This window comes from Bidens hawaiensis, unplaced genomic scaffold, assembly GCF_021521415.1.
Source record: "Bidens hawaiensis isolate Kalapana, Puna unplaced genomic scaffold, B.hawaiensis_p1.1 tig00011186_1, whole genome shotgun sequence".
Taxonomy (NCBI): domain Eukaryota; kingdom Viridiplantae; phylum Streptophyta; class Magnoliopsida; order Asterales; family Asteraceae; genus Bidens; species Bidens hawaiensis.
Window position 1 is genome coordinate 642569 of NW_027491868.1, and position 26723 is coordinate 669291.

The 26723-nt window shown below is 33.3% G+C and overlaps 2 protein-coding genes and 1 pseudogene across 2 annotated transcripts; 2 read left to right on the forward strand and 1 right to left on the reverse strand.

Annotated features, from left to right (window-relative positions):
- The first annotated feature begins 1826 nt into the window (after window positions 1-1826).
- Window positions 1827-4041, forward strand: LOC143537373 (pentatricopeptide repeat-containing protein At2g22070-like; annotated as a pseudogene).
- Window positions 4042-5300: 1259 nt separating this feature from the next.
- Window positions 5301-8584, reverse strand: LOC143537398 (tubulin beta-2 chain-like). The gene is made up of 3 exons (XM_077031180.1): window positions 8017-8584; window positions 6995-7264; window positions 5301-6124 (listed from the first exon to the last, which is right to left on the reverse strand). Exons 1-3 carry the CDS (start codon window positions 8408-8410, stop codon window positions 5442-5444), a joined length of 1347 nt encoding a protein of 448 aa, XP_076887295.1. The 5' UTR covers window positions 8411-8584; the 3' UTR covers window positions 5301-5441.
- A 3524-nt stretch (window positions 8585-12108) lies between these two features.
- LOC143537374 (actin-depolymerizing factor 10-like) lies at window positions 12109-12830 on the forward strand. Its single transcript, XM_077031156.1, has 2 exons — window positions 12109-12368; window positions 12639-12830. The coding sequence occupies exons 1-2, from the start codon at window positions 12121-12123 to the stop codon at window positions 12787-12789; spliced, it is 399 nt and encodes a 132-aa protein (XP_076887271.1). The 5' UTR covers window positions 12109-12120; the 3' UTR covers window positions 12790-12830.
- The last annotated feature ends 13893 nt before the right edge of the window (window positions 12831-26723 follow it).

The window sequence follows — 26723 nt, forward strand, 5'->3', positions numbered from 1 at the left end:
AACATCTCTAACTTTAAGGTATTGTTTGCCTAATTAATCCCTTCATTCTTTGGGGATGCGAAGGTTTGTGCACAACTAATTGCTTCATAATAAGGATAGAAAGGGCCTATCTAATTCATGAAGCAATTGAATGTGAATTTAATTGACTAAATGCTTCAATTCAACGACGATTAATTGGTGTTTTTTAATTTCGAAACCGCTGTAGTAACTCTTCATTCAAACCATGCGATAAAGAATTGTAATCAAGCATCATCAAAACTCCCGTAATCACTATGCAATCAATAGACGACAGTTATCTTTAGTTGTACAAATGGCCAATGGTTGAATGCAATTGCTTTAGCCCTCACAATTGCAAAAAAAAAAAAAACTAGCGCATATACTTTGGGTTAGTTTCTCTAATTTTTCATCTCCTTGTTGATTTTAATCTCCTTATTGTAAGGATTTTGATTTGATATTGCTGAGTTGACGTATTGAAGATGTTTCATGCTTTATTATTATACTAGTTTTAATCCTTCGTATTACGGGGTTGTTTTATGTTACTTGTTTTTAATATTTATTTATTTTTTGAATTTTTATTTTCTTTATTGTATGAAAGTTAGTAATATACTTATGATTTGATAATAAATTGTTTCACAAATAAATGAGATGTTATAACTCGGTTTAAATGCTATATGGGTTTGATGTGACCCAAGACCCGTTTATTTTTTTTACTATAAAATTGGTTTTTTAATTTAAATAATATATTTCTTTTTTTTAAATAAATAATATATTAATTTTTAGTATATCCATACTTTATAAGATTTTTATGTCAAATATTTGGTGAGATTGGTTTTTAATTTAATGAGATGTTATAACCCATTTAAGAAATATATGGGTTTGATAATCTCATACCCGTGAATTCGGGTCAAATGCATGAGAAACCCCCGTTTAAAAATCAAGCAAATCTGGTGACTCAAAAAAGGTGGAAACGACTACATCACGACACGTAGGATTTTTATGTTTTCGTTTATATATATTATAGATTATTAATTAGTAATAGACAATAAAAGTAATTTCACAATTAAAAATAAGGATAAAAATACATTTTACAATTAGGTAGAAAATATAATTGATAATAGCTTGACTTATTTTTTAAAATATTTGGTGTAAGTTGATGAAGCTTGCACATTCAGCTCAACTCAGGGTTTACAATTTCATTAACAATTTTTGAAGGACATTCGAATTTTTTCAATATTAATGTTTGCACATGACAAATTAATCTTTACTAAGGGGGTGTTTGGTCTAGCTTTTATTTTTAAGTTTATGTTTATATAAAAAAATTAGCTTATAGTTTATTTTCTATTATTTGATAAGCTTTTTTTAAGTGTTTTGATTAGCTTATATTCTACAAATTAATTATGTGTCTTAATAAGTTGTTAAATCCACCATTCTTTAATTTGTTAGAGTAATAATTACTAATCCACCACTATTTGAGGACAAATGAGTAATTTACACCTTTAAACAAATAAGCTTTATCAAATAAGCTAAAAACCATCTTTAAATAAGCTTCTTCAAATGGGCTTATATAAGCTAATAAGCATAAGCTTAAAAAGCTAAGCCAAACACTAAGTTAAGCTTATTTTGTAAAAAAAAACTAAAAAAGCTATAAGTTTTGTTAAAAAAGTTAGGCCAAACACCCCCAAAAGTTTTCACTTGCAAGCTTATTTAAAGAAGTTATTTGTTTTATTGGCATCATGATAAAGACATTATTTGCTAAGCAAACATACTTTTATCTCTGCTTGTAGTTTCTTGTTAAAAATCATTTATGTTTTTACATAGTTGCTTAAATGTATCCAAAACACAAGCTTAAAGAAGCTATCGACACGATCATGTCAACCCTGAAGCCTACACTCGTCTGGTTCTTGATTGCCTTCGACTCTCAGACGCCCATCAAGCCAAACGCTTACAATCCCACATGGAACACAATCTTTACGAACCCACCACCACCTTTATCCACAACCGTCTTCTTCACGTCTACGCCAATTCCGGCAAACTTTCGGACGTACACAACCTGTTCGATCAAATGCCTCAACGAGATGTTTTCACTTACAACGCCATGCTGAAAGCTTACTCCAAAATGGGGTCTGCAGATGACTTGCAGGGCCTTTTTAACACAATCCCGTGTCCGGATTCTGTTTCCTACAATACCGTGATTGCTGGTTTGGCTACGAAAGGCCGAGCAAGTGTTTGGTAAAATGGTTAAAGAGAGAGTTGAGGTTACCGGGTATACTTATGTGAGTGTTGTGAATGCGTGTTCTCGTGTTTTGGATTTGGAGCGTGGGAAGGAGGTTCATGGAAAGATTGTAGCGTGCGGGTTGATGTCGAATGGATTCGTTTGTAATGCGTTGGCTGATTTGTATGCAAAGTGTGGTGAGATTGATGATGCCCGTCGGTTGTTTGATCGAATGTCGAACAGAAATGTTGTTTCTTGGAACTTGATGATTTCTGGATATGTGAATAAAGGGTTAGTTGAAAACGCTTTAGACGTGTTTTTGGAGATGAAGTTGTCGGGTGTTAAACCGGACGTTGTCACGGTTTCGAACGTTCTCGGTGCGTTTTTTCAAACGGGGCGAATACGTGAGGCGCGTAACCTTTTTGATGAGTGTGAGAAAAAAGATATGATTTTGTGGACAGAAATGATCGCGGGTCATGTCCGAAACGGGCTGGAAGAGGATGCGTTAATGTTGTTTAAAGATATGTTAACAACAAACGTTAAGCCCGACAAGTTCACAATTTCAAGCGTGGTGAGTTCGTGCGCACGGTTGGCTTCTTTGTTTTATGGTCAAACAATTCATGGAAAGTCAGTCAATATGGGAGTTGACCATGACACTCTTGTGTCTAGTGCGCTGGTTGATATGTATTCAAAATGTGGCGAACCGAATGAAGCTCGAAATATCTTCAACACAATACATCCGAAATCAACGGTTTCTTGGAATTCCATGATTTTAGGGTATGCCCAAAATGGTAAAGATTTAGAGGCATTAACGCTTTATGAACAAATGTTGAATACTGATATAAAACTAATAAAGCCAGATGGTATCACCTTTGTTGGTGTTCTTTCGGCCTGCATACACGAAGGACTAACCGAGAAAGGAGAATCTTATTTCCACTCAATGACAGAATATGGAATCACACCGACTTCAGATCATTACGCGTGTCTGATCAATCTTCTTGGCCGTTCCGGTCGTGTGGAAAAAGCGGTTGAACTAATAAAGGGTATGCCTTACGAACTCGATAGTCTGATTTGGTCAACTCTTTTATCGGTTTGTAAACTTAATGGTGACGTTAAACATGGAGAGATGGCTGCAAAACATCTGTTTGAGTTGGACCCGAATAATGCTGAACCGTATATTACTCTTTCCAATATTTATGCTGCTAATGGAAGATGGAAAGATGTTGCAATAATGAGGTCTCTTATGAAGAGTAATAATATTAAGAAGTTTGCTGCTTTTAGTTGGGTGGAAATTGATGGAAAAGTGCATAAATTTGTGGTGGAGGATCGAGCTCATGCTGAGTCAGATGATATTTATCGGGAGTTGAATAGGGTTATAAGGAAGGTATTGAAAGCTGGATTTGTTCCAAACAAGAATCTCGTGTTGCATGATGTTGGTGATGACGAAAAGGTTGAGTCAATATGTTATCATAGTGAGAAGTTGGCTCTTGCTTACGCGTTGATGAAGAAGCCCGGAGGAAGACGTGTAGTTAGGATTTTGAAGAATATTAGGGTTATAAGGAAGTTTGTTTCGAAAGTCATTGGTTGTGACATTGTGTTGAGGGATTCGAATCGGTTTCATCACTTTGTAGGAGGATCTTGCTCATGTAAGGACCTTTGGTGATGGATCCCGTGAGTATTGACTTTTGTTGACGGATACATAAGGTCAAACTGAGGTATGATCCCTTTGTCAAATATTTTATTCGTTTCATGTATCAGTTGTCAATGTGTACTTTTGGTTGATCAAAGAGTTGGACATAGATACAAAATATAGCCATATGGTTGTTATTGTTTAGGTAATCAATTGTTAGCGCTTAACACACTTCATGAACATGTCTTTTTTCTTTTTTTTTCCTTCAAAAATATACGTATTTATAAAGACGCTGGCTTGGTAAAAATCTTCAGTGGAAGTATATGTGAGGTGATGGTTCGTTTTTAATTTCCTTGAGCGGTAGTTAAGAGTTGCAAATCATAAGCGGTTAACCAACCAAATACCAGAATCAAACTGTAAAGAAACTGGTTAATAATAGATGGTTAGGAACCAATTAGAGATTTTCACATAGAAACAAGTTAACCAAACATAGGTTAATAAGGTTAGTGCTAATAGAGCTTAAGTTCAATAGGTTATTATCGGTTAACCTGCTAATAACTGAACCAAACTGGTTACATAGGTTAGGGATTTCCAGTCAAAAACCGGTTAGGAACCGTGACCGGTTATTGGTAATAACCAGTTTTAACTGTTTGACCAATAACCGGTTGCAGATAGTAACCGGTACAGCGGTACTTGCACATCTAAGGTAGTTTTGTGAGTTTTGGACTGACAACCAATTCTGACAAGTGAATGAATAAGTCTTTAAAGTCTATGACAAGTAAAGAAAGTATGGGTATTTTCTTTGCATCTCTTTTAAGTCATGTTAAATCAATGGTAAGGTTTTAGGAGGAAACGAAAATACAGTACCAAATGAAATTGCAAAACAATAGAAGACTCTAGATAATAATCATAAATTCATAATCAAAATATACTAGAATGTGTGCATTGCAGTGGGGTCATTATATTTAGCAGACATGTGTTGTAATAGCAGTTGTTATAAAGTCATTTTAATAGATGTTGCATACAAAACAAATATTGCAGTCACAAAAAGAGTTAAATTTAGTTAACTTTTAGTACATATCCAAAGAGCATTGGATAATTGTATACATGTTATTTAACAGCAAACTGCTAAACAAACATTTCCTCATTTTGATATACCAGGATCAACCAATGGGTAAATTTCATTAGCATGTGTGTGTGGGCTCTCATGTTTTCCCTATTTTTAGAGGGTGTTTGGGATTCCTTATTTGGCCTCCTTATAACTTTTCATTAAGTTAATTTATAGAATTAAATAACAACAGCAGAGCCCATGAGCAATTGCTTCAAGTAGTAATGGCCAAAGAATTTTATATTTACAAATAATAATCATAGGTATCAAATGGGTTTAATTATGTTAAATTATTTTATATCACCAACATTCATTAGCATTGATATAATATTGTACTTTATAACAGCACACCAACATTCAAGAAAACATCACTCTATGGAAACTCATACACTTATTCACTTAATCAGCCAACCAAATCTCACAAAACATATACCTAGACACAAACCTTAACCTAATACACAAACACGAAACGTCCACATTCACATTTAATTCTAAGCTTCTTCCTCGTACTCACCCTCTTCCTCTTCCTCGTACTCCCCTTCCTCATCAGCAGTTGCATCTTGGTACTGTTGATACTCAGAAACCAGATCATTCATGTTACTTTCAGCTTCTGTGAACTCCATCTCATCCATTCCTTCACCCGTGTACCAATGCAAGAAAGCCTTCCTTCTAAACATGGCAGTAAACTGTTCGCTCACACGCCTAAACATTTCCTGAATCGAAGTCGAGTTTCCAATAAACGTAGACGCCATTTTCAGACCCGTTGGTGGAATGTCACAAACGGTTGACTTCACATTGTTTGGGATCCACTCAACAAAGTAAGACGAGTTCTTGTTTTGCACATTGATCATCTGTTCATCCACCTCTTTGGTGCTCATTTTGCCACGAAACATGGCCGAAGCAGTCAGGTAGCGGCCGTGGCGGGGGTCGGCAGCACACATCATGTTCTTGGCGTCCCACATTTGTTGAGTGAGCTCGGGTACAGTTAGGGCACGGTATTGCTGGGACCCACGAGAGGTCAAGGGTGCAAACCCGACCATGAAGAAGTGGAGCCGGGGGAATGGGATTAGGTTGACCGCAAGCTTGCGAAGGTCTGAGTTGAGTTGACCAGGGAAGCGGAGGCAGCACGTGACACCGCTCATGGTGGCGGAAATTAAGTGGTTCAAATCTCCAACTGTATAAAAGTCATAAAAACAATGGTTTATAAATCATATCATATGTTTTATATAAACAAATATGTAACTAAAATGGCTAAAAATATATCCCATGAAATCTTTATAATTCATGGAGAACAAATGCGCATGAAGTCTTTAAATTCATACTATCATCTGACCCATGTACTGTTGTCTGTTGAGAAGAAAAGTGATAGTTGTAACATATAAATTATTTATTTTTATTATAAAATCATGGACCCATGTCTTTAAATTACATACAATCATCCAAATTTTGCAAAACAGTTTGCTATCATAAAAGTGAGTCTTAAATGCTCATTGAGACAGATCAGTAAGATATCATCCCTTCTTGACTGGAATATATGAACAGAAAACCTGACAATCAGATCCAAATCATCCTATGATAATGAAGGACTTCATTATTTTTTTTACTACCTTTATAGATTAAAAAAGTATATGTTTTTATGTTTCGTGTAATATCAAGAAACCAAACACGTGAAAGCTGAACTTGACAACTGTTTTAATGCCCACCAAAAATAATAAAAAAAAAAAAGAGAATCTTTGCTTAGATTGGGAATCACATGACATGGGTACCACATGACTTGAAAACTACAACACTATGATTTGACTCAGTACATAACCAAGTAGAAATCTGACTAACCCAAAAGCCAATCCCAACTGTATTCTTAACTTACACCACACTTTAATAGCATAATAATAACAATTGTAATAAACTAGTAATAATCCTATGTGCACAACTAACAAAAACCAGAATGAAAATAAGCTTATTCAGATGCCTAATTATTTATAAACATCAAGAAACAAGTACAGTTACTATAGAATCATAAACCATATATACAAGATGAACTTACAGCTGGGAGTAGTGAGCTTGAGTGTACGGAAACAGATATCATAGAGAGCCTCATTGTCAAGAACCATGCACTCATCTGCATTCTCCACCAGTTGATGCACCGATAAGGTTGCGTTGTAGGGCTCGACCACTGTGTCAGACACCTTCGGTGATGGAAAAACCGAAAAAGTGAGCATCATCCGGTCTGGATACTCCTCCCTCACCTTGGATATCAGCAAAGTCCCCATCCCTGACCCTGTGCCACCACCCAGTGAATGGCATACCTGAAATCCTGTTACACAATACACAAGATCTAACACTCAGTTCTCATAGTTCATACACTAAGTTTTCATATTTAAGAACTTATAAAGTTTCTGAGGTTAATCGATTAAACAATCTACAAAGTTTTGAATATCAAATGATTATAAAATAGCAGTGTTGTAGAACTCATTAGGTTAATCGGGCGGTGGGGTACCGACTTGCGACTGATAGGCATTAATTGGATTGGAATTATTAAATGTAATTTTCAAAATTAAATACATATGTATACAATTTTTTTCAAAATTTTATATATAAATTTCAAAATTTCTAATCAAATTGGATTAATAAGTATAATTTTTCAAACACTTAAAAGATTTTGACCAAATTTGACCGATTTTAACATATTTTGGCGTAGCTTTGACCTACTACTGATTTGTTGGTCCGATTAGGTGAAATCAAATCGGTAACATACCAAATAGCGATTAATCAGTTACTAACCACAATTTTTACAACACTGCAAAATCGGAGATTCTATGAATCTATGGATGACAACTGCATATGCACAAATCAACAGACGCTATAACTGTACTTAATAAACCCTAGCTTTCCGATCCTAAATCGTAACAGCATTAATGCCAAAACGCTAAATTCATTTCATCATCAAATAACTCATGAATCAGTTTAATCAATTCAAAACCTAATCAGATCTAATCAAATAAATCACTAATTAACTTAAATTGCAAAAAATAATAAATAACATAAACAGAGAGATATGATGATAACCTTGAAGACAATCACAATTCTCAGCTTCCTTACGAACAACATCAAGCACAGAGTCAATTAACTCCGCTCCTTCCGTATAATGACCTTTCGCCCAATTATTTCCAGCACCGGACTGTCCGAACACGAAGTTATCCGGACGGAAGATCTGACCGCAAGGACCGGACCGGACGCTGTCCATGGTGCCTGGTTCAAGGTCCATGAGGATGGCGCGTGGAACGAACCTTCCGCAGCTGGCTTCGTTGTAGTAGACATTGACGCGCTCGAGTTGGAGGTCCTGGTCGCCGTTGTAACGGCCGGTGGAGTCGATGCCGTGCTCGGCGCAGACGACTTCCCAGAACTTGGCTCCGATCTGGTTGCCGCATTGGCCGCCTTGAATTTGCAGGATTTCTCTCATGCTTTTGTTAGGGTTTGATAAAAGTGTGTATATGAGTGTGTGTGCAGGTGAGTTATGAAATGAGGAGGGGTTTGTTATTTATAGAGGGAGATTTGAATTCTTTTTATTTATTATTTTTGTTGAAACGGATGCTTTTATGGTAAATTACGTTTCTGTCCCTATGAATTGGGTTAAATTGCTAATCTAGTAATTTGTGTCTGTCTCATGGACGGGTTGATGATGGTAATTTGATCGGTTTATTTAAAAGAATTTTGATCACTTCAGAAGTAGTAAATATACCAATGAAACTTGGAAATAGTAAATAGACATTTGTCACGAAGAATGACTTCATCGTATCAATTTTATGACAACATGTATATCGATAGTTTAAATGTAGCTAATAAGACTGTTTGTTGTGAAGATGTTTTAAAATACCTATTATAATGCTACATAGATACTGGGGGGTTTTATAGCCATTTAACTTACCCTTGAAAACATGAGCTAGCCCCACCACTATCCCCTACTAATATGTGTCTGGCTCATGGTTTTCACCGAGTTCAGATTTAATTCTTGAATAGATGATGTTAATTTGTTTGATTTATTTAAATGCATTTTGATCACGTCATAAAAGCACACGGGGTGGTCTATGTGAAAAGGGAATGTTAAAAACGGCAACGACCGGGAAAAACTTGGAACACGCTCGCCGGATCCGGGGTCCACGCAAATCGGTGAATCACCACTGATTTTCTCTGATTATAAAGCATATTGTGAAGAAAAATAGGGAAGTATGCACTTGTCCGTAGCTTTTTCCCTGAACACCACTTAGTGTCCCTCTAAGTAGTAAATAGACGTTTGTTACAAAAAATGACTACATTATACCGATTCCATGACCACATGTACATAAATAGTTTAAATGTAGTTAAGATCACATGTCAACAATTATGCCCCTTGGTTGAAGAATGAGGTTGTTTGTGACATTTTAAGTTTTTAAAACTATGAATAATAATCTCACTGACAACGACATGAGTTATAGGTCCGTAATAAAATGTCACATCTTAGAAACTAATTTGACTATAAACACTCCAACTTAGAAAAAAGCAAATATCATTGTAACAACAATTAACACACGCAAAAAAAAGTATATATAATTTCGAATTAAAGCCTATATTTTAAAGAATGAAGTTGTGACCACTTTTGTTCTAAATTTACATGTGAAACATAAAATAAATGTAAAATGCATGTCATGTTGAGTAAAGAAGGATAAGGTGGTAGTGAGAAAATCAATTCGATGCACATGCACCATAGTGAGTGTTAATGTTAAGGCTGTCACACCTTTTTTGTAATTGTCAAGCTATGTGGTTGGAGTACGGGACAAGTGAACTTCAATGTGGCTGCAAATGGCACGTGCCCACCTTTTCTAAGCAATCATATATACAGTTGCCATTATATATTATTTATATATCATACTTATAGCCGTTAATACAAAATAAATAATGAGCTAATAATATTCTTAATTTATATAAAAATAAGGAATTTTAATACCCATTGCTCGAGTAGTATGCGTAGTATGTTAAGTTTACAAAAGTAAACGGTTTATATATTTTAAGTTATGTATCTTTTAAATATTAGAAATTATGTAATGTATGTTGATACAAGTCCTACAAACTAATTTGTTTATATGTTTTCTTCAACTGTTTACCTATAAATGTGTATGTGTTATAATTCATACATGACTTACACATGTGTAGATTCTTCATTCTATACATAAACGAGAAATTTGTTCAAATTTATTTTCAAATTAAGGATTGATGAATACTAAAATGCATTTTCTATTATCCGTTTTCACTCAATAAAACGTGACCTTAGTCCTTACGTCCATACCCTGCGCCATAATCAAAGATGCTAACAATGTTTTGTTAGTTTTTAAATATTTTAGTATCGTCATTTAAAAAAAAAGGAAAAAAGAGAGTAAAAAACTGCTAAACTGCTACATGTGAGAGTATGTGTGTGAAAGAAGAGACATCATATTAAAAGAATGGTGGCACTCAAGTTATTCAATTATTAGTTGTATAAGTCATACATGAACAATTAGAATATATCAAAAGATTTTAATATCACGTGACACTCATGTAGTCACGTTACATTATTGTTGTCTTACCGAATACCGATCAGTTTTATTAACAAGAATACAATTAAAAAGAAAAAATGTAGTCATGTTACATTGTTATCGTCTTACCGATCAGTTTTATTACCAAAAATACAGTTAAAAAAAATAAAAAAGAAGTCATGTTACATTGCTACTGTCTTACCGATCAGTTTTATTACCAAGAATACAATTAAAAAAATAACAAGAAGTCATGTTACCTTGTTATTGTCTTACCAATCAGCTTTATTACCAAGATACACAATTTAAAAAAATAACAAAAACAAAAACAAAAAAAAAAAGAGAAAAGAAAAATATTAAAACTCAGATACGCTATAATATTCGGATTATCAAATTGTAGTGATAACCCGAGATCACTTAAGCGCTGATTTTTCATAGCCATGCCCCAGCCAGGAATCGAACCCGGGTCTGTATCGTGGCAGGGTACTATTCCACCACTAGATCACTGGTGCCTCATACTAGACATTAATAAATTTAGGTTAATAAACGAAAAACGGGTTTGAGAAATCTATGCTTGGCCATTCAAACATGAAATACATTTAATTTGTGTCCTTCGGTTATTGTACCTGGCTTTATCAATATGTTGTTTTTTTGGGTAGAATTCAGTTAATAAATGTTTGTAATTTTGTATTTTGTTCATACCGGGTTAACTCGTTTATAAAAACAAAAAAATATATAACATGATTAACATATTCAATGCATATACAAATTTTTACGACTCGTTTATAACCCATCAACCAATTTGCCGACTTATTTTTACAAGTCATTTAAAAATATGTCAACCCATTTTGATTTGCTAACCGTTTTAAATTCTTTAAACAAACAAGTTGTAACGAGTCATGTTCGAGTTATATTTTATCATGTAGTTCTACCTGTCAACGGAAAATAAGCTAACTTGTCTGCTAGTTGTGACATGGACAAATAATACGTCCTAAAACTGTTATTCAACTTATTATTTAAAATATTATTCAATTTTTTTTATAAACGACAATATAGCTAAATAAATTTCCTATATTATTTTAACTGAACTGACCATTACTGTATAGTAAAAACAAGAACACATGCTAACATGTAGTGGTCATGAGTATTAACCGGTTTTGTTTTCCCAAATCAAACATAACCTTTGCTTAGTTCCGCAAAAAAAGGATCTAAATTTAGTAAACAATTCGGGTATTTAAGCACTACTTTTTCATTCATTATTCATTGCCCCCGCAATCAATCCTACTTATCACCTTTAAATAGAATTTATTCTATAAATTACATCTTTTTCCGGTCGTCGGTAGGCATTATGGTAAGTTCTTCACTCTCTCGTATGCATGCAATGAGATGTGTAAACAACACATGAGAAAACAATTATCCGATACTATATAATAAAAACAAGTTAATGATATCACAAGATATATTGTGTAGATTCGCCCATGCATGTGTGTAATCTTTTACAATATTATTTTACAGTTTTATCTCATACATAATGTTTATGTGCTTTCATACACAACACATTGAGTTGCCTGAGTGATGTATATTGACAATATTAATTGAAAATGTGAAGGCAAACGCGGCATCCGGAATGCATGTGAACAATGAGTGCATTATGAAGTTCATGGAGTTGAAAGCAAAGAGAAACTACCGATTCATAGTTTACAAGATCGAAGACAAGACACATCAAGTTGTCATCGAGAAGTTAGGTCAGCCAAATGAAAGCTATGTGGATTTTCAAAAAAGCTTGCCCACCAATGAATGCCGCTATGCAGTCTATGATTTAGATTTCACTACCGTCGAAAACTGCCAAAAAAGCAAAATTTTCTTTTTTGCATGGTGCGTAAAAAACACTAGTTTTGATCACCAATAAAGCATTCTAACATAACATGTTAAAGTAGAAAGAAAAAAAAAACCTTAAAATTTGAAACTAGTCATGTTGTATATTTGATTGCCAATAAACAATCAAATTTGTATACAACATTATTGATGTTTATAATCTAGTTTCTATATATTTACATCCACTTCGACTTCTATGACCGTACATTACATAAACAAGATCTAAAAGGTAAAATTTTATATGATAAAAATGTCGTGTTTTCAATTCAGGTGCCCGGATTCATCAAGGGTGAGAAGTAAAATGATATATGCAAGCTCGAAGGAGACTTTCAAGAGAGAGCTAGAAGGGATCCAACTTGAACTCCAAGCAACAGACTTTGGCGAGCTGAGTCTTGACATCGTCAAATCTAGGGCCTTGTAACATTTGTTGAGTTGCAAATATGTAAAATCTTCAAAATTAAATAAATAAATAATATATTGAGGGGGCAATAAATAATCTATATTCATGATACCACAAAACATAACTCAAATTCACAATTATGTACCATTGTATACAAGCCTTAGAATTTATCTAGCATACCACCACACCCAATAAGTTGATAGAGGACAGAAGTATAGCCTGTCACATATCACGCAAGAGTCAAGACAGTAACATACAAAGTTAGATACATTATAACAAAGGTTTAGATAAATCAAATGGGTCAACGGAAGAATGTAGCATTTTGATTACTTACTTTGCACTCCATAACGCATCACTACAAAGAATTTCGATTGACATGACGATTTGTCTAAAGGGTTTAGCATATTAAGACACTTTACTCACATCTTATGGGCTTCATAACTTCAAATGAATCAAAAGTCAGAAAACGTGAAACTTTATTAAGTTGCATCAAACGCTTTAAAAAAAATTGATGTATTGGCAAATTAATTTTTTTGCCAAATTATGAAATGCCATTTTCGTCCTCATCATGTAATTGTGAAATTACCTTCATTACCAATCACTCGTGCTTAATTATATAACATAGATAATTCATAATATACGTTTGACTTCTAAAAAGCTCTATGTTGTGAAGCTTCATGTGTAGGAGGTCGGACTTGAATCGCTCTTTTCGGTGCGTAAAGAAATGGTTTAGGATTTTGCTTTTTTGAGAACCTCGGAGGGCATCTGGGTGGTCTTTTGTACATAACCAGTTAGTTTGGGTAACCGATGGTGTTAAACGGTAGACGGTGGTGGTGGAGCCGTGGAGGTGAAGATGACGCAGATAAAGATAGAGGTGGAAACTCGAATTCCTCGTAACCTTAGAGACTCATTATAACTTAATAAAATGCATTTGGTTATATATAAAAAATAAAACTTTTTATAAGTATAAAAATTAGCAACACAGATTTAAACTATGTTGACTTTGTGAAGGGCATACTCTTAACTTTAAAAGAGTGTTTGCCAAGATTCAAGTTTGCTTCTGGTGCAGAACTATGTGACGACTTGACTCTTACTTGAGTTACTGAGACCAGTAGATTAGTTCAAACTTGGAATTATTATCCGGTTAGGCTGGTTTTTAAAAAAAGACATCACCTATGCTGGCAGAAGCTGCAGAAAACCTTCATGGTACTAGTATAATCTTTTGTTTTTCAATCACAGTTTGTTTTTAAAACTTCAATACCAGATGCTTCTTTTACTACACTTTCATATTTGAATCGTTTTAAGAGATTTCCTTTTTTGATGTTGTGATAAAGGTCCCGAATCCGCGTACCCACCAAAATCAAAGAGGAGCAAGGCAAATGATTCATCCATTATTAACACATATGAAGAGAATAATGGAGCAGTTGGAGACCCATCAACCAGCAGCCTACACAAAGATACCCGAATCTTGACGATAGAAGCGAACGATGGACATGGTATGCTCAATTTCAATCTCCCTCTCTCGCAAGCAACATTTGCAACTCTTGAGAAAGAAATCAGTACGAAGTTGAGGTTGATTGTTGGGACTTTTAGCCTCAAGTACCTTGATGAAGATGAAGATTGGATATCTTTTGATAGTGAGGAGGAAATGCTTGATTGCATCAAAAGTCCGAGAATTCGACTGCGTGTGCTACCATTACTACTCCATGAACAATATGAAGCTACTTTGGAATAATGAATGTGTTTAGTTGTTTTGTTTATTTATTTTAAGTTGGCATGAAACAGATGCATAATTATTATGTATTGGTGTCCCTATTTTAAATTATGTTTTTTTATGGATTTTGCGTTACCAAATTGTTCAGGGTTGTTTTGGGAAGTCCTGTTGTTTTTTTAACGTCAATGTTTTCCTGTTTGTCCTCGTTATAGGAGGCTTGGAGACCCGACAAAGTTCTGTTAAATCATGTGCATTCTCCTACTCACCTTTGAAGGGTTTTTGCATCTTCATGGCCTGTGAGTATTTGGACTCTGCTTCTTGTTCTTTAGATAGAGAAGTTAATTTGGATCACATGTTCTGATATATAATTGGTTCCAACATGCAATAAGCATTTTGTGATTAAAATTACTCATTCTAATGTGGAAATATGAGTATAAGTGTATAACAGTAAATGATGTAATTATACCAAATACCAGTATTCTTTTAAGGCTTCCTGCAAAATTTATTATACATCAAAAACCAAAATTTGCCCCTCTCATATATCACTCACTGTTCATGAATATGTTGCCTTATGCTTGTATACCTCACCTGTTCTCTGAAATGTGTTTAATTTGGGCTTTCACATATCCAATGATTGTGTTTCTTCTTCTCCGGCACATATTCTTTAAGTGATGCATGAAAGGTTTTCCTTCTTTTTGCAGGAAACAGACCAAGTTTAGAAACTGAATTGTAAAGATTTACTACGGCTGCTGCACTCGAGGATCCATTACTTATCTATGATTCCAAGATTAGAGGTATACTTTGACTTTCGAGAGTTAACTCAGTGGTTTTAAATATCCAAAGTTCAAATTATTGTCAAACTTGGAAGTTGGAAGCAATTCAATTGACACCAAATAAGTATATAAAAAATTTCATATTTGTTGGTGTGTTTTTTTCATTTACTTTCATCTATTTTTGAGTGAATTGATTACTAACGTTTACTTGTTTATGGTTCAGGGAACAAGTTTTAGGATGGCCTCCGCTTCGGTCTTTCACCAGGGCGGTTAGCCAAACAAAGAACGAAGAAGATGGTGATCAGAAGGTGGAAACCTGCTCTGCCTTTATGTGAAAGTCAGCATGGATGGAGCTCCATATTTGAGGAAAGGGCTATTGCTCTTGAAAAATATATAGCAGTTTCACACTTGGTAATTTTTTTGGTCGTTGATACGTATCAAAAGTTGTTTCTTGATCTTTTATGTTATATAAAAGATATGCTTATAAGAACTGCTTTTGGAAGGTATGATAATTTGTGTTAGATTTGGAGTCCAAAAAACATGCCATGAAAGTGTGATAGGATTTTGTATGCATGCATTATTGTATTGTTTATATAAGCTAACTTTCAGTTACATATATGTGTGGACAGTTAACTATCTATCTATTCTAATTAATATTATTAGTTTTGTCACTTGCCAATATGATAGTCCTCTTAACCCTATTTCTTAACCAATTTCAATATATGATCATTATTTTTTAAGTTATTTAAATATATGAATTCAAGTTTATTTTTATTAAATGTAAATCCTAACTGATTCATTCATTAACATCAATGGTGAAATAAAAATATATCAAAATTGAAGTTGTAGACCTATTAGAATAAAATTTAAAAGTCACATGTAATTGTAAATTAAAAAAAAATAAAGGTTTATCATTATCGAAGAATTTGGATTTGTATGGTAAACTACAAATTGTTTTTAAGCCGGGATTCGAGCAACAGTGCATAACGATTTGAACTTTCTCATATGCATTTGAACTCTAGAAATGTGTATTTTCTTAATTTTCTACAAATATTTTATATAAATATTGCAAACATGAAGGATATCTATTATATATATATATATTGGTGTTTAGCATTAAATCATTAAAGTTTATTATTATTATTATAATCCATATGTATAACGATTTACTATATGAACTATATGTCATCTATTTATATGACTTTTTTTGTGTAGTATAAAGGGTTTTAGCAATAAGAAAATCAATATTTAGTTTTAAATATTTTCTTTCATAACTAAGACCAAAATGCTTCAGAAACATATATTTTATGACTTGATTTATACTATTTTATACATTTAAATATATTTAATTCAATATGCCTTATAAGATAAATTACTTAATTAAAAGCATTTAATATTTTAAATCAAAAAGTTTGTTTCAATTTCATTCCTTTATTTTCGCTTTCCAAAAATCATTTAGGATATTGAAACATAGAATATCGTTTTCATCAGTTATTTACATAATTCCAATATTACATTAACTTATTAATTTTATTTTTATACAAAGACAACGAATTGAAGTTATGTTAGTGCTACATGTTGGTTAGTACATAATTAAAGTGTTTATTATGGTTTATATTCAAAATAATAAAGCTAAACACATATTTTTTGAAAAAAAAATACTTATATGTAATAAAAAATCATTAAGATTCACACCTTACGTATAATGTAACTTAATAGAAATATTTTTTCTTTTAATTTTTATTATTTATTATTTCTAACTTAATCATGCTCCTCATTACAATTCAAGGATATTCCATTTTCACATTAATTTAAAAAATATTTAATTTGGTTAAAAGTCATTTACCATGTTCCATAAAATTCAAAATCTTTGTTTTTTTCTATAAGTTACATATATATATATATATATATATATATATATATATATCAATTAATTAAATATCCTAACAACTCCCCATAATAATAACTAATAACACGAGATTAGTATTAAAAATTTAAACACTCGTTATCCAATACTTCAACTAGGGGTGTTCTTTGGGTTATTCGGGTTTCAAAGTTTTAAATCCAGACACGAAACCCAACCCAAATCTCTTACGATTTCTTCTTGTTCGGGTAATTCGCGTATGGTTTTTTCTGGCTGGGTTAATAGGATTTCAAGTATCCTAGGAAAAAAACTGCATTGTTAAATTTAAATATAACATATTCATCTTTTCTCATAATGTAAATAAACCAATAAAAAACAAAAATAAACCGATAAAACATCCTAAAAAGATTAAAATTTAACAAAGTTCACTCATAATAAACAAAACCGACATAATAGTCTTCAGTATGTCGTGATTAGGGGGTAAAGATTATAGTTGTTTTTAATCATAGACTGAAACATAAATAAATAATAAACAATCGATACATAATATGTGGAATGAGAACAATTGACTTGGACTGAATCCTGATAACGCCAATGGCTAAGGCTTTCTTGGGTTGGGTTTTTAATCATACACGTAACCTAAAAATTTATATGATTTTAAAACTAAAAGTTTATTTGGGTTGAGCCGAAACCTAGAATTCGGACCCAAGAACCAACCTGAATTACTTCGGTTCAGGTTCGAGTTAGTATTTTCTCGGGTTCGAATTTCTCGGGGCAGGTTAGTTAGGGTTCGGGTATGTGTAAGGCCCCATTCCTGGTGCCCTACATTGACGTTGGATTTACTCATAAACACAGTTCTAAATATCAAATTTAATAAAAACTTTCGCGAAATCATTAAAACTTCAACCATTCGTTACAAAACATTCAAACTTGTCTTTAAAACATAACATAAAAGTATCTTATTTAAACATCATGACAAATTTTCATAGGATGCCAGTCCTTTCAAATCTTGCCATGTGTCTCCCTTTAGCCAGCTTCTTCAACTTATTTACATGCGTGTATACTAAAAGTCAGCTACGCTGAGTGAGTTCTAGGTAATGCAGGTAACATAAATAGATTCACATACTTATATATATACATATCCGTAGATACATGTTACTCGTACGTATCCATAGATACATGTTACTTACTTAACCTTCTTATCTTTCTATCATACATACATAAGTACATACATTCTTTCTTTCTTTTATTCTTTCTTTCTTTCATACTTTTATATTTACTTTTTTTGTTACATACTCATACGTTATAAAGAACATTACGCCCTACTTACTCGAATATTATAAGGGCTCGGTCCCTTTTCTTCCTCGGATGTTATTAGGGTCCGGTCCCTTCTTCCTCGAGTATTATTATGGCTCGGTCCCTTTCTTCCTCAGATATTATTAGGGCTCGGTCCCTGCTTCCTCGAGTATTATTAGGGCTCGGTTCCTTTCTACCTGTAACCTTACCATTTCTTTCTGTGCAGTTATTTTTATAAACTTTCAAGCATATTTTCAATCTTTCATATAACAAACATACATCATTCAAGCATTATATATATATATAGGGGATGGTTCAGGAGAGAAGTCATTTTAATGCGAGAAGTGCGAGAAGTGAATTCTAACCCTTGATTAAAATTGATCAATGGCTTACATTAGTTATGGTATTTTTGTAATTATTGGTAACTTTTTTTAATGACATTTAATAACAAAGGACAATCATGTAATTTGCTTCTTGTGATAATTATGGAAACCTATTTTTTGTCAAAGAAAATAACTTTGATCATGCTTTCATCCGGTTGCCATAATGAATATATATATATATATATGCAATTATTAGTTCCTTATTTGTTATTGGGTGTAACATACCACATATATACAATATATGAAAGTAGATAATCTATGTTGTATTGGTTCTACTTTTACACTGCATAGTTCAGAAAAGGAAAAAAATCCAACATTTTTTTAAAAGTCAATACACTTACATAAGAACTCTACATAATTTATGTTATTTTATGTTTTATGTTTAACAAATATGTAGATTATTATTGTATGGTAGAGTGGTAGTGTAGGATGTGTATGTAATTTTGTGTACCATATCTATTGTGTAGCATGTGAATGGTAAAAAAATGTAGAATATATATGTAGTTGGGTGTAGGTAAACGTGGTAGTGTAGGATGTGAACTGTTATTGTATGGTAGTGTGGTAGTGTGGGATGTGTATGTAATTTTGTGTACCATATTTGTATATTTGTAGTGTAGGATGTGTATGTTAAAAAATCTAAGAATGTGAAGATGAGTGTAGGGAAATGTATAAGTGTGTGTAGTGTTCCTATTTCTCTATAAAAGTGGAGGTAAGTGTAGGAAAAAATGATAACTTTGTGTAGCATTTCTACTTCACCATAAACGTGAAGGTGAGTATAGAAAATCTGTCATGTTTGTGTAGTATAAGTAACCGTTTTTAAATTAAAAAAAAAATCTATACATAGTTAACAATATATATATATATATATATATATATATATATGGCTCACAATATATAATCAAATTAGACGAATTTTGAACCAATTCGATATCTTTGTTTTGAATCAATATATGAATACATGATGGAAATCAAATATATATGATTTTAAAAGATTAATTAATTATAAAAGAAAAAAAAGTAGCAGACACATTATATCCCGAATCATACAAAATATTGTTAATATTCTTTTATTTTAAAACTAGTTTAATCCTCCCGTGTTATGAAAGTTTATTTAAAGTTTTGTTTTTAATAGGTTTGCTATTTTATGATGATTATTTTATTTTTAACGTAGTTTTGTTTTAATTTAAGACATATATATTAGTTTGTTATTATATTTTTTAACGTTTGGGTTTTATCAGTTAAGATGTTTAAGTTTTTTAGATTTTTAACGAACATACATAAACGAAAACGAGTATATTGAATTTTTTATATGTACAAACATGAACACAAATATTTATCTAATGAAAAAAGAGGCGTTGGGGTAGTTGACGATGGTGGGTAGTATTGGAAGTTAACCGACGATGGAGATGATAGACCGGCAATGAAAAACATATAAAGCAGATAAATTAAATTAGGGTTTGATAATGAAAGTGTTTATCAATAAATAAGTTCTTATAACCCATTTGAGGGCTGTTAGAGTTTGGTAAGACACATAACCCGTGAAAAGTATTCTTTGATAATTAAGGGTTATTTTACAAATAAATGAGATGTTATAACCCGTTTAGGGGTTATCCGGGTTTGGTGAGACCCATGATCCGTGAAAATTATTGTTTGCTTATGAAATAGTTTTACAAATAAATGAGATGTTATAACCCATTTAAAGATTATCCGGGTTTGGTAAGACTCATACCCGCGAATTCGGGTCAAATGCATGAGAAGTCTCTATTTATAAATCAAACAATCTAGTGGCTCTAGAGAATGGGGGAACAAACTGAGAGCGACACCTAAGATTTTATGGTAGACAATTATATAAATAGTTAGATAAACAAATTAACAATTAAGTGAAACTAAAACTTCCAAACAAACATTAATAGTTACCAAACTAAAAAAATTGCAATCTTTACTGTTGTACCCCTCCGTTATATTAAATGGAAAAAAGGAAAGAAAAATTTTGATTGGCTGGATTGATTTCTCACACTTCTCGCAATAACTTAACTTCTCTCTTGAACTTAAACACACACACACACACACACACACATATATAGAAGATGGTTCAAGAGAGAAATGGAATTGGAGAGAGAAGTGCGAGAAATTAATTACAACCCTTGATTGTGTTTGATCTATGGTTAACATAAAAGATGGCAAACTTGTAATATTGAGATGCATCATTTATTGGATTTAAGAGAAAAAAGTTATTTTGGTATTTTACAATTAAACTAAAACATGCATTAATAACATTGATAAATCACCACCTATGTCATAATTCACATTTACATCACACACATTCTATAAAAAATTATTACACATGTGTTACATAAAGAAATAAATGGCTACAAGACTAAGTGTAATCCTACACAAAGTTTAAGCCACACAAGTATTTTAACCCTACACATACCATATATTAGTTATACGATAACTATACAAAGTTTACTAAACTTTTATACTACAATAATCATACACAATTGGAATAAGCCTACACTAAGTTGTCAGATCCTACACTAATGTTGGAAGCCTAAACAGAACCAATAATACTGTGTGAACCTTGTATATGTGTCGTCCCTACACTGTACGATAAGTATTGTGTAGGGTTATTTTTTTGGTTTAGTGTTTATGGTGATCGAACTTCTTTACTTAATAATAATACTACATTAATCATACATGAATAGATTAAACTTACACTAAGTTGTCAGATCATACACTAATGTTAGAAGCCTACACAAAACCAACATTATTGTGTAACCCGTACATATATGTGTCAGCCCCTACACAGTACGTTAAGTATTGCGTAGAGTTATTTTTTGGTTTAGTATTTATGGTGATTGCACTTCTTTACTCACGATAATAACATGAAAATTATGAATTATAAAATGATTAGTAACTTAGAATATCATGAATATAAAGATTTTACAAAGAAAAAATAAGTACAATTTAAAACTTTATAAACAAGTTAAATATGAAAATGTGTATGAGATGGAACTCGTGATCTGATCATTTGAACAATTTATTTATTTTGTTGTAACATTTTTTAGTTTAAATAAAAGCTAAATATATTAATAAATGATTTAGTTGAAACTTCCAAACAGATTAATACTTACCAGAATAACATAATTCAACATTTACCATCATGCCCTTCAACATTGCTTGAAATCATTTTTCTCATTTCTTATAATAATTTGATTTCTTTCTTGAACTTAAACATATATATATATATATATATATGATCAGGATCATGAGAGAACTTTTTTAAAATTGAGAACTATGAGAATCATTTTGGACCACAAGAAACTCAAAAATAAAAAAAAATCATAAAATAAAAAAAACATAAAAATCAAAAAAGTAAAAAAACCAAAATTCTTATTTTATCACCCCAGTTTCATAGAAAAAAAACTCGGTTTAGCTAAATTATATACACATATGTATAATATATACATATATGTACATTTACATGTTTTTTTTGTACACATGTATATAATTTAAGATAAATGATAATGTACATATGTGTATATTACGTAACTAAAAATTATATAAAAATATACATATGTGTATAATACGACGTTTTTTTTATTTTTTTTATTTTTTTTCATGAAACCGGAATGAATTATAAGAATTATGGTTTTTTTTACTTTTTTAAAATTTTTATTATTTTTTGTCTTATGATTTTTTTAAAATATTTTTTTAAATGTGTTTTTAGTGATCCAAAATGGTTCTTAAAGTTCTCAATTTGCAAAGGGTTCTCTTAGTATCCTTACCCTATATATATATATATATATACATACAATCTCATCTTATACAATCATCTTCCCTGGCGGTACGTGCAATATCCGAAGATCGTTCACGTACCGACAAGCATTTCATTTTTATCATCAATAACTATCACATAAATCATACATGGCATATACTTACCACTTAAGGTAAGTGTATTAACTATCCACATTGAGTATGTACACAACCCCAAAAACATAACAAGGCAATGGAGCTAGAAACTCATCTATAAATCCTTACTCTCTAAATTTACTGTTATGCCCTTCTTGAGTTGTGCACGGCTAACTATGTATTAATCATAGTATCAATTAACTACTTCTAGCTATACCATACTTCTAAGTTATTATAACCCCTAGCTACTGGGGTCCGGGGCAGCGCCCCTGGCAGCGAGGTTCTAGGGGTGGAAGCCCCTAGCGGGGTCCAAGGGCAAAGCCCCTAGCTAGGGTTAAGCTGTCAGGTCAGCTTGGAAAAATTTTATTTTCATTAATAAATCTTTACTAAAATCCTCATTAGAAAACTGAATTTCAATTATTTAATTAAATCAAATATTCGTTTTAAACGTTACCTTTCATTATTAGTTATTTACTTATCTTAGTCCATATCTGTCATTTACGTACGTATACGCTGCTTATCTTTCGTTTATATTGGAAAATCACTTTTAGCCGTATAAGTCTCAGGGCGTGTAAGTCCTTCTAGCGCATAAGTCCCTTTTGGCGTATAAGTAGTTCCAGCGCGTAAGTCATCATGGCGTATAAGTCTTATACGTGGTATACACATATACGTTTCATACATACTTATACGTGATACACACATATACGCTACATACATACTTATACGTTGGTACACATATACGCTACATACATACTTATACGCTGGTACACATATACGTTACACACATACCTATGCGCTGGTTAACTTACACGACGTAAACTTATACGCCCCAATGTCAGTTCAGCTTTCTTATTACGCGTTTTTGGGGTGATTTTGAAGCCGTCAGCCGCCGTTAACCACCATGGTTGATCGGGATTTGATCGTTTATGGTCTAGGTAGCTTCAGGGTGTCCAGATCTGAGCTAAGGTGGTCCTTAAGCTCGTTTTTTGGTTGATTAAACGTCCGAACAAAGCTAGATCTAGATCTAAACGGCTCATACGTCATCACGGGGCTGCGGTTTCGGGTTCTACTAGGTTGGTACAGCTGAGATAAATCATTTCTTACATTCGGTTGGTCTCGGATCGTTGAAAGGATTAGTGTAGAGAGTGTTTGGCTTAAGTGTGTGTTTTTGAAGGTGTAGGCTATGGTGTAGAGATGGATGGAAATGAAAAGGATTAGGGTTTAAGGGGTATTTATACTCCCTTAAGCCCATGGAAATAAGGTCCATCTTTCCTTTTTGGTCCATATTAAATTCCATCTAATTAGCCTACTTAACATTCCATCTTTATTATCTTATTATTTATCTACTAACTCAAGTAAATTTTTCCATCATAATTAAATAATATATTTAAAATATTATTCTTAGAAAATTCATGATGCTACAGTATGGGTTTTCTTAGGTTGGGTTTCAGGTTATGGGTAAAAGTGACAACCCTACTTTCAACTATTATAAATAATAATCATTACCTTCACTTTATACAACTTTAAATCTTCTAATATTCTGCTAACTCAGAATAATCTTTATTATTTGAACATGGTTTTAAGGTTAGTGGGTATTTGTCATTTTCTTGGCAATTACATTCTTATGAAATGAAACAAATCATTTTGTTATATTTTAATTTTTGGTTTTTTATTTTGCTTGATTATACAACTTTTAATTGTAAAATATAAAGTCAATTAAAAATTTGTCATACACAGAATATTAATGACAACAAATTTATCATCATCAATCAATTTCAAATTCTAAAGATTCTAAGGATGATTATATCATTAAAGTTCAGGTAATATGATTTTTGGGATAATCATGTTTTTCTTGGATAAACATGAACAAATGTTCTCAAATGACATCATATTAATTGATTAAAATCTATGATATTTTAGGGAAAGAAGGGAATAGAGGAATGGGTCCTTAATGGAGACTACCCTGACCAAATGATAACGATTGGGTCCCAGTTGCCCAATAAATGGAAGGCCGGGCTGAATGAGATGTTATTGCGGATATGACGGGAGTCCCGCGCAATCAAGTACAACATGGTCTCGAGGAATTTCATTGGATGGAACATGTAAAACAGAAGAAAAGGAGTTTGGGGCCGGGAAAGAGTCAGGCCGTGTTAGAGGAAAAGTGGAAGTTGTTGCATGTCGGGATTGTGCGCGAAGTGAGATACTCCCGATGGATCTCCAATCCAGTAATGATAGCCAAGCCTGATCACAGTTGGTGTATGTGAATTGATTTTAAGGACCTAAATAAGGCGTGTCCCAAGGATTCTTATCCTTTACTGGAGGTGGAAAAGAAGATTGAGTCAATCTTTTAGTTTCCCTTGAGGTGTTTTTTTGGATGCGTATAAGGGGTATCACCAAATCCATATGGACCCTAAGGAAAAGGAGAAAACAACAGTTTACACCAATGAGGGTACTTTTTGTTACACCAAAATGCCCTTCAGTCTAAATAACGTTAGAGCAACATACTAGCAGTTCATGGATCAGCTGTTTGACCACCAAAGGGGAATGAACGTGTAGATTTATGTAGATGATTTGGTGATAAAAAGTAAGAATGAGGAGAGAATGTTGGGAGATATACGGGAAACCTTCTAGACTTTAAAGGGGGGCAATATGAAGCTTAACTTGGGGAAGTGTTCTTTTGGGGTAGAAGAGGGAAAGTTCTTGGGAGTATCGGTAACTAAAGAAGGAGTCAAGGCTAACCCTGAAAAATGGAGGCTTTGTTACATAAAGCCCCCACAAAGCATCAAGGACGTGCAAAGGTTAAATGGGCGTTTGGTAGCTCGGAACCGATTCCTATCCAAGATAGCCGAGAGAACTCTCCCGTTTATCGCAGTCCTAAGGAAAAGTGTCTAGAAGAACAAGTTCTATTAGGATAATGAAACCGACCAAGCTTTCTAAGATTTGAAGGTACATCTAAGCGAGCTCCCCACAATTGTGTCTCCCCAACCAACCAGGGGAGATACTCATTTTATACCTCGCTCACACAAACTGGACCATAAGTTTGGTGCTTATGGTAGAAAGGGGAGAAGCCCAGGTGTCGATATACTTCATTAGTTGAACATTGAAGGGACTGGAAGAAAGGTATTCTCCCATTGAGAAACTGGTTCTAGCTCTTATCTGCGCGGCCAGAAAACTGAGGCGTTATTTCCAAGCCCATGTCATCAGGGTCCTAACCAATAAACCACTTCAACAAATCCTCATGAAGCCCGAAGTCTCAGGAAGACTAGACAAGTGGTGCATTGAGTACAAACCACGAGCTGCATCTAAAGGGAAAGTGTTGGCTGACTTTTTAACCGAGTGTGTGTCCGAGGAAGAGAACGGAAGATCTCCCATTGGGGGAATGGCAACCCCAGATGAAGTAATCGTCGACAAGATTCTCGAGGATGAACCTCTTTGGAATTTATACACCGACAAGGCTTCAAATAAAGAAGGAAGTGGAGCAGGAATCATAGTAATAAGTCCTGAAGGAATTGAGTTAACATACACTGTCCGTTTGGACTTCCCGAGTACTAACAATAAGGCAGAATATGAGGCTCTTCTGGTCGGACTAAGGATGGCCCAGTAAGTGAAAGCTTGAAAGATCAAAGCCTACGTGGACTCCATGTTGGTAGCCAATCAGGTTAAGGGAGACTACGATGCGAAAGAAACCAAAATGATTGAATACTTGAGAAATGTACGTGAATTGCTACAAAGATTTGAGAAACTTGAAGTGGTGCATATTCTTCGAAGCCTCAATAAGAAAGCAGATGCTTTAAGCAAATTGGCAGCAGTGGCTTTCGATCATTTAGCCAAAGATGTCAAAGTAGAGACCCTCAAAGTCCATTCGATAAAAGTAAACTAGATGACTCCCTTCCTCAAATACCGCCAAGAAGGGGTAGTTTCCAGAGTATCCAAAAGAAGCGCGAAGGCTTAGGATACGGGCTCTCCGATACAAAGTGATATATGGGGTTTTGTACATAAGGTCCTACTTGGGA

Coding starts and splice junctions, on each gene's coding strand:
- LOC143537398 (XM_077031180.1), bottom strand. CDS start 8,410: ATGAGAGAAATCCTGCAAATTCAAGGCGGCCAATGCGGCAACCAGATC. Junction 7,265..8,016: donor GAATTGTGATTGTCTTCAAG/GTTATCATCATA, acceptor ATTGTGTAACAG/GATTTCAGGTATGCCATTCA. Junction 6,125..6,994: donor CAAGCTCACTACTCCCAGCT/GTAAGTTCATCT, acceptor ACTTTTATACAG/TTGGAGATTTGAACCACTTA.
- LOC143537374 (XM_077031156.1), top strand. CDS start 12,121: ATGCATGTGAACAATGAGTGCATTATGAAGTTCATGGAGTTGAAAGCA. Junction 12,369..12,638: donor AAAATTTTCTTTTTTGCATG/GTGCGTAAAAAA, acceptor TTTTCAATTCAG/GTGCCCGGATTCATCAAGGG.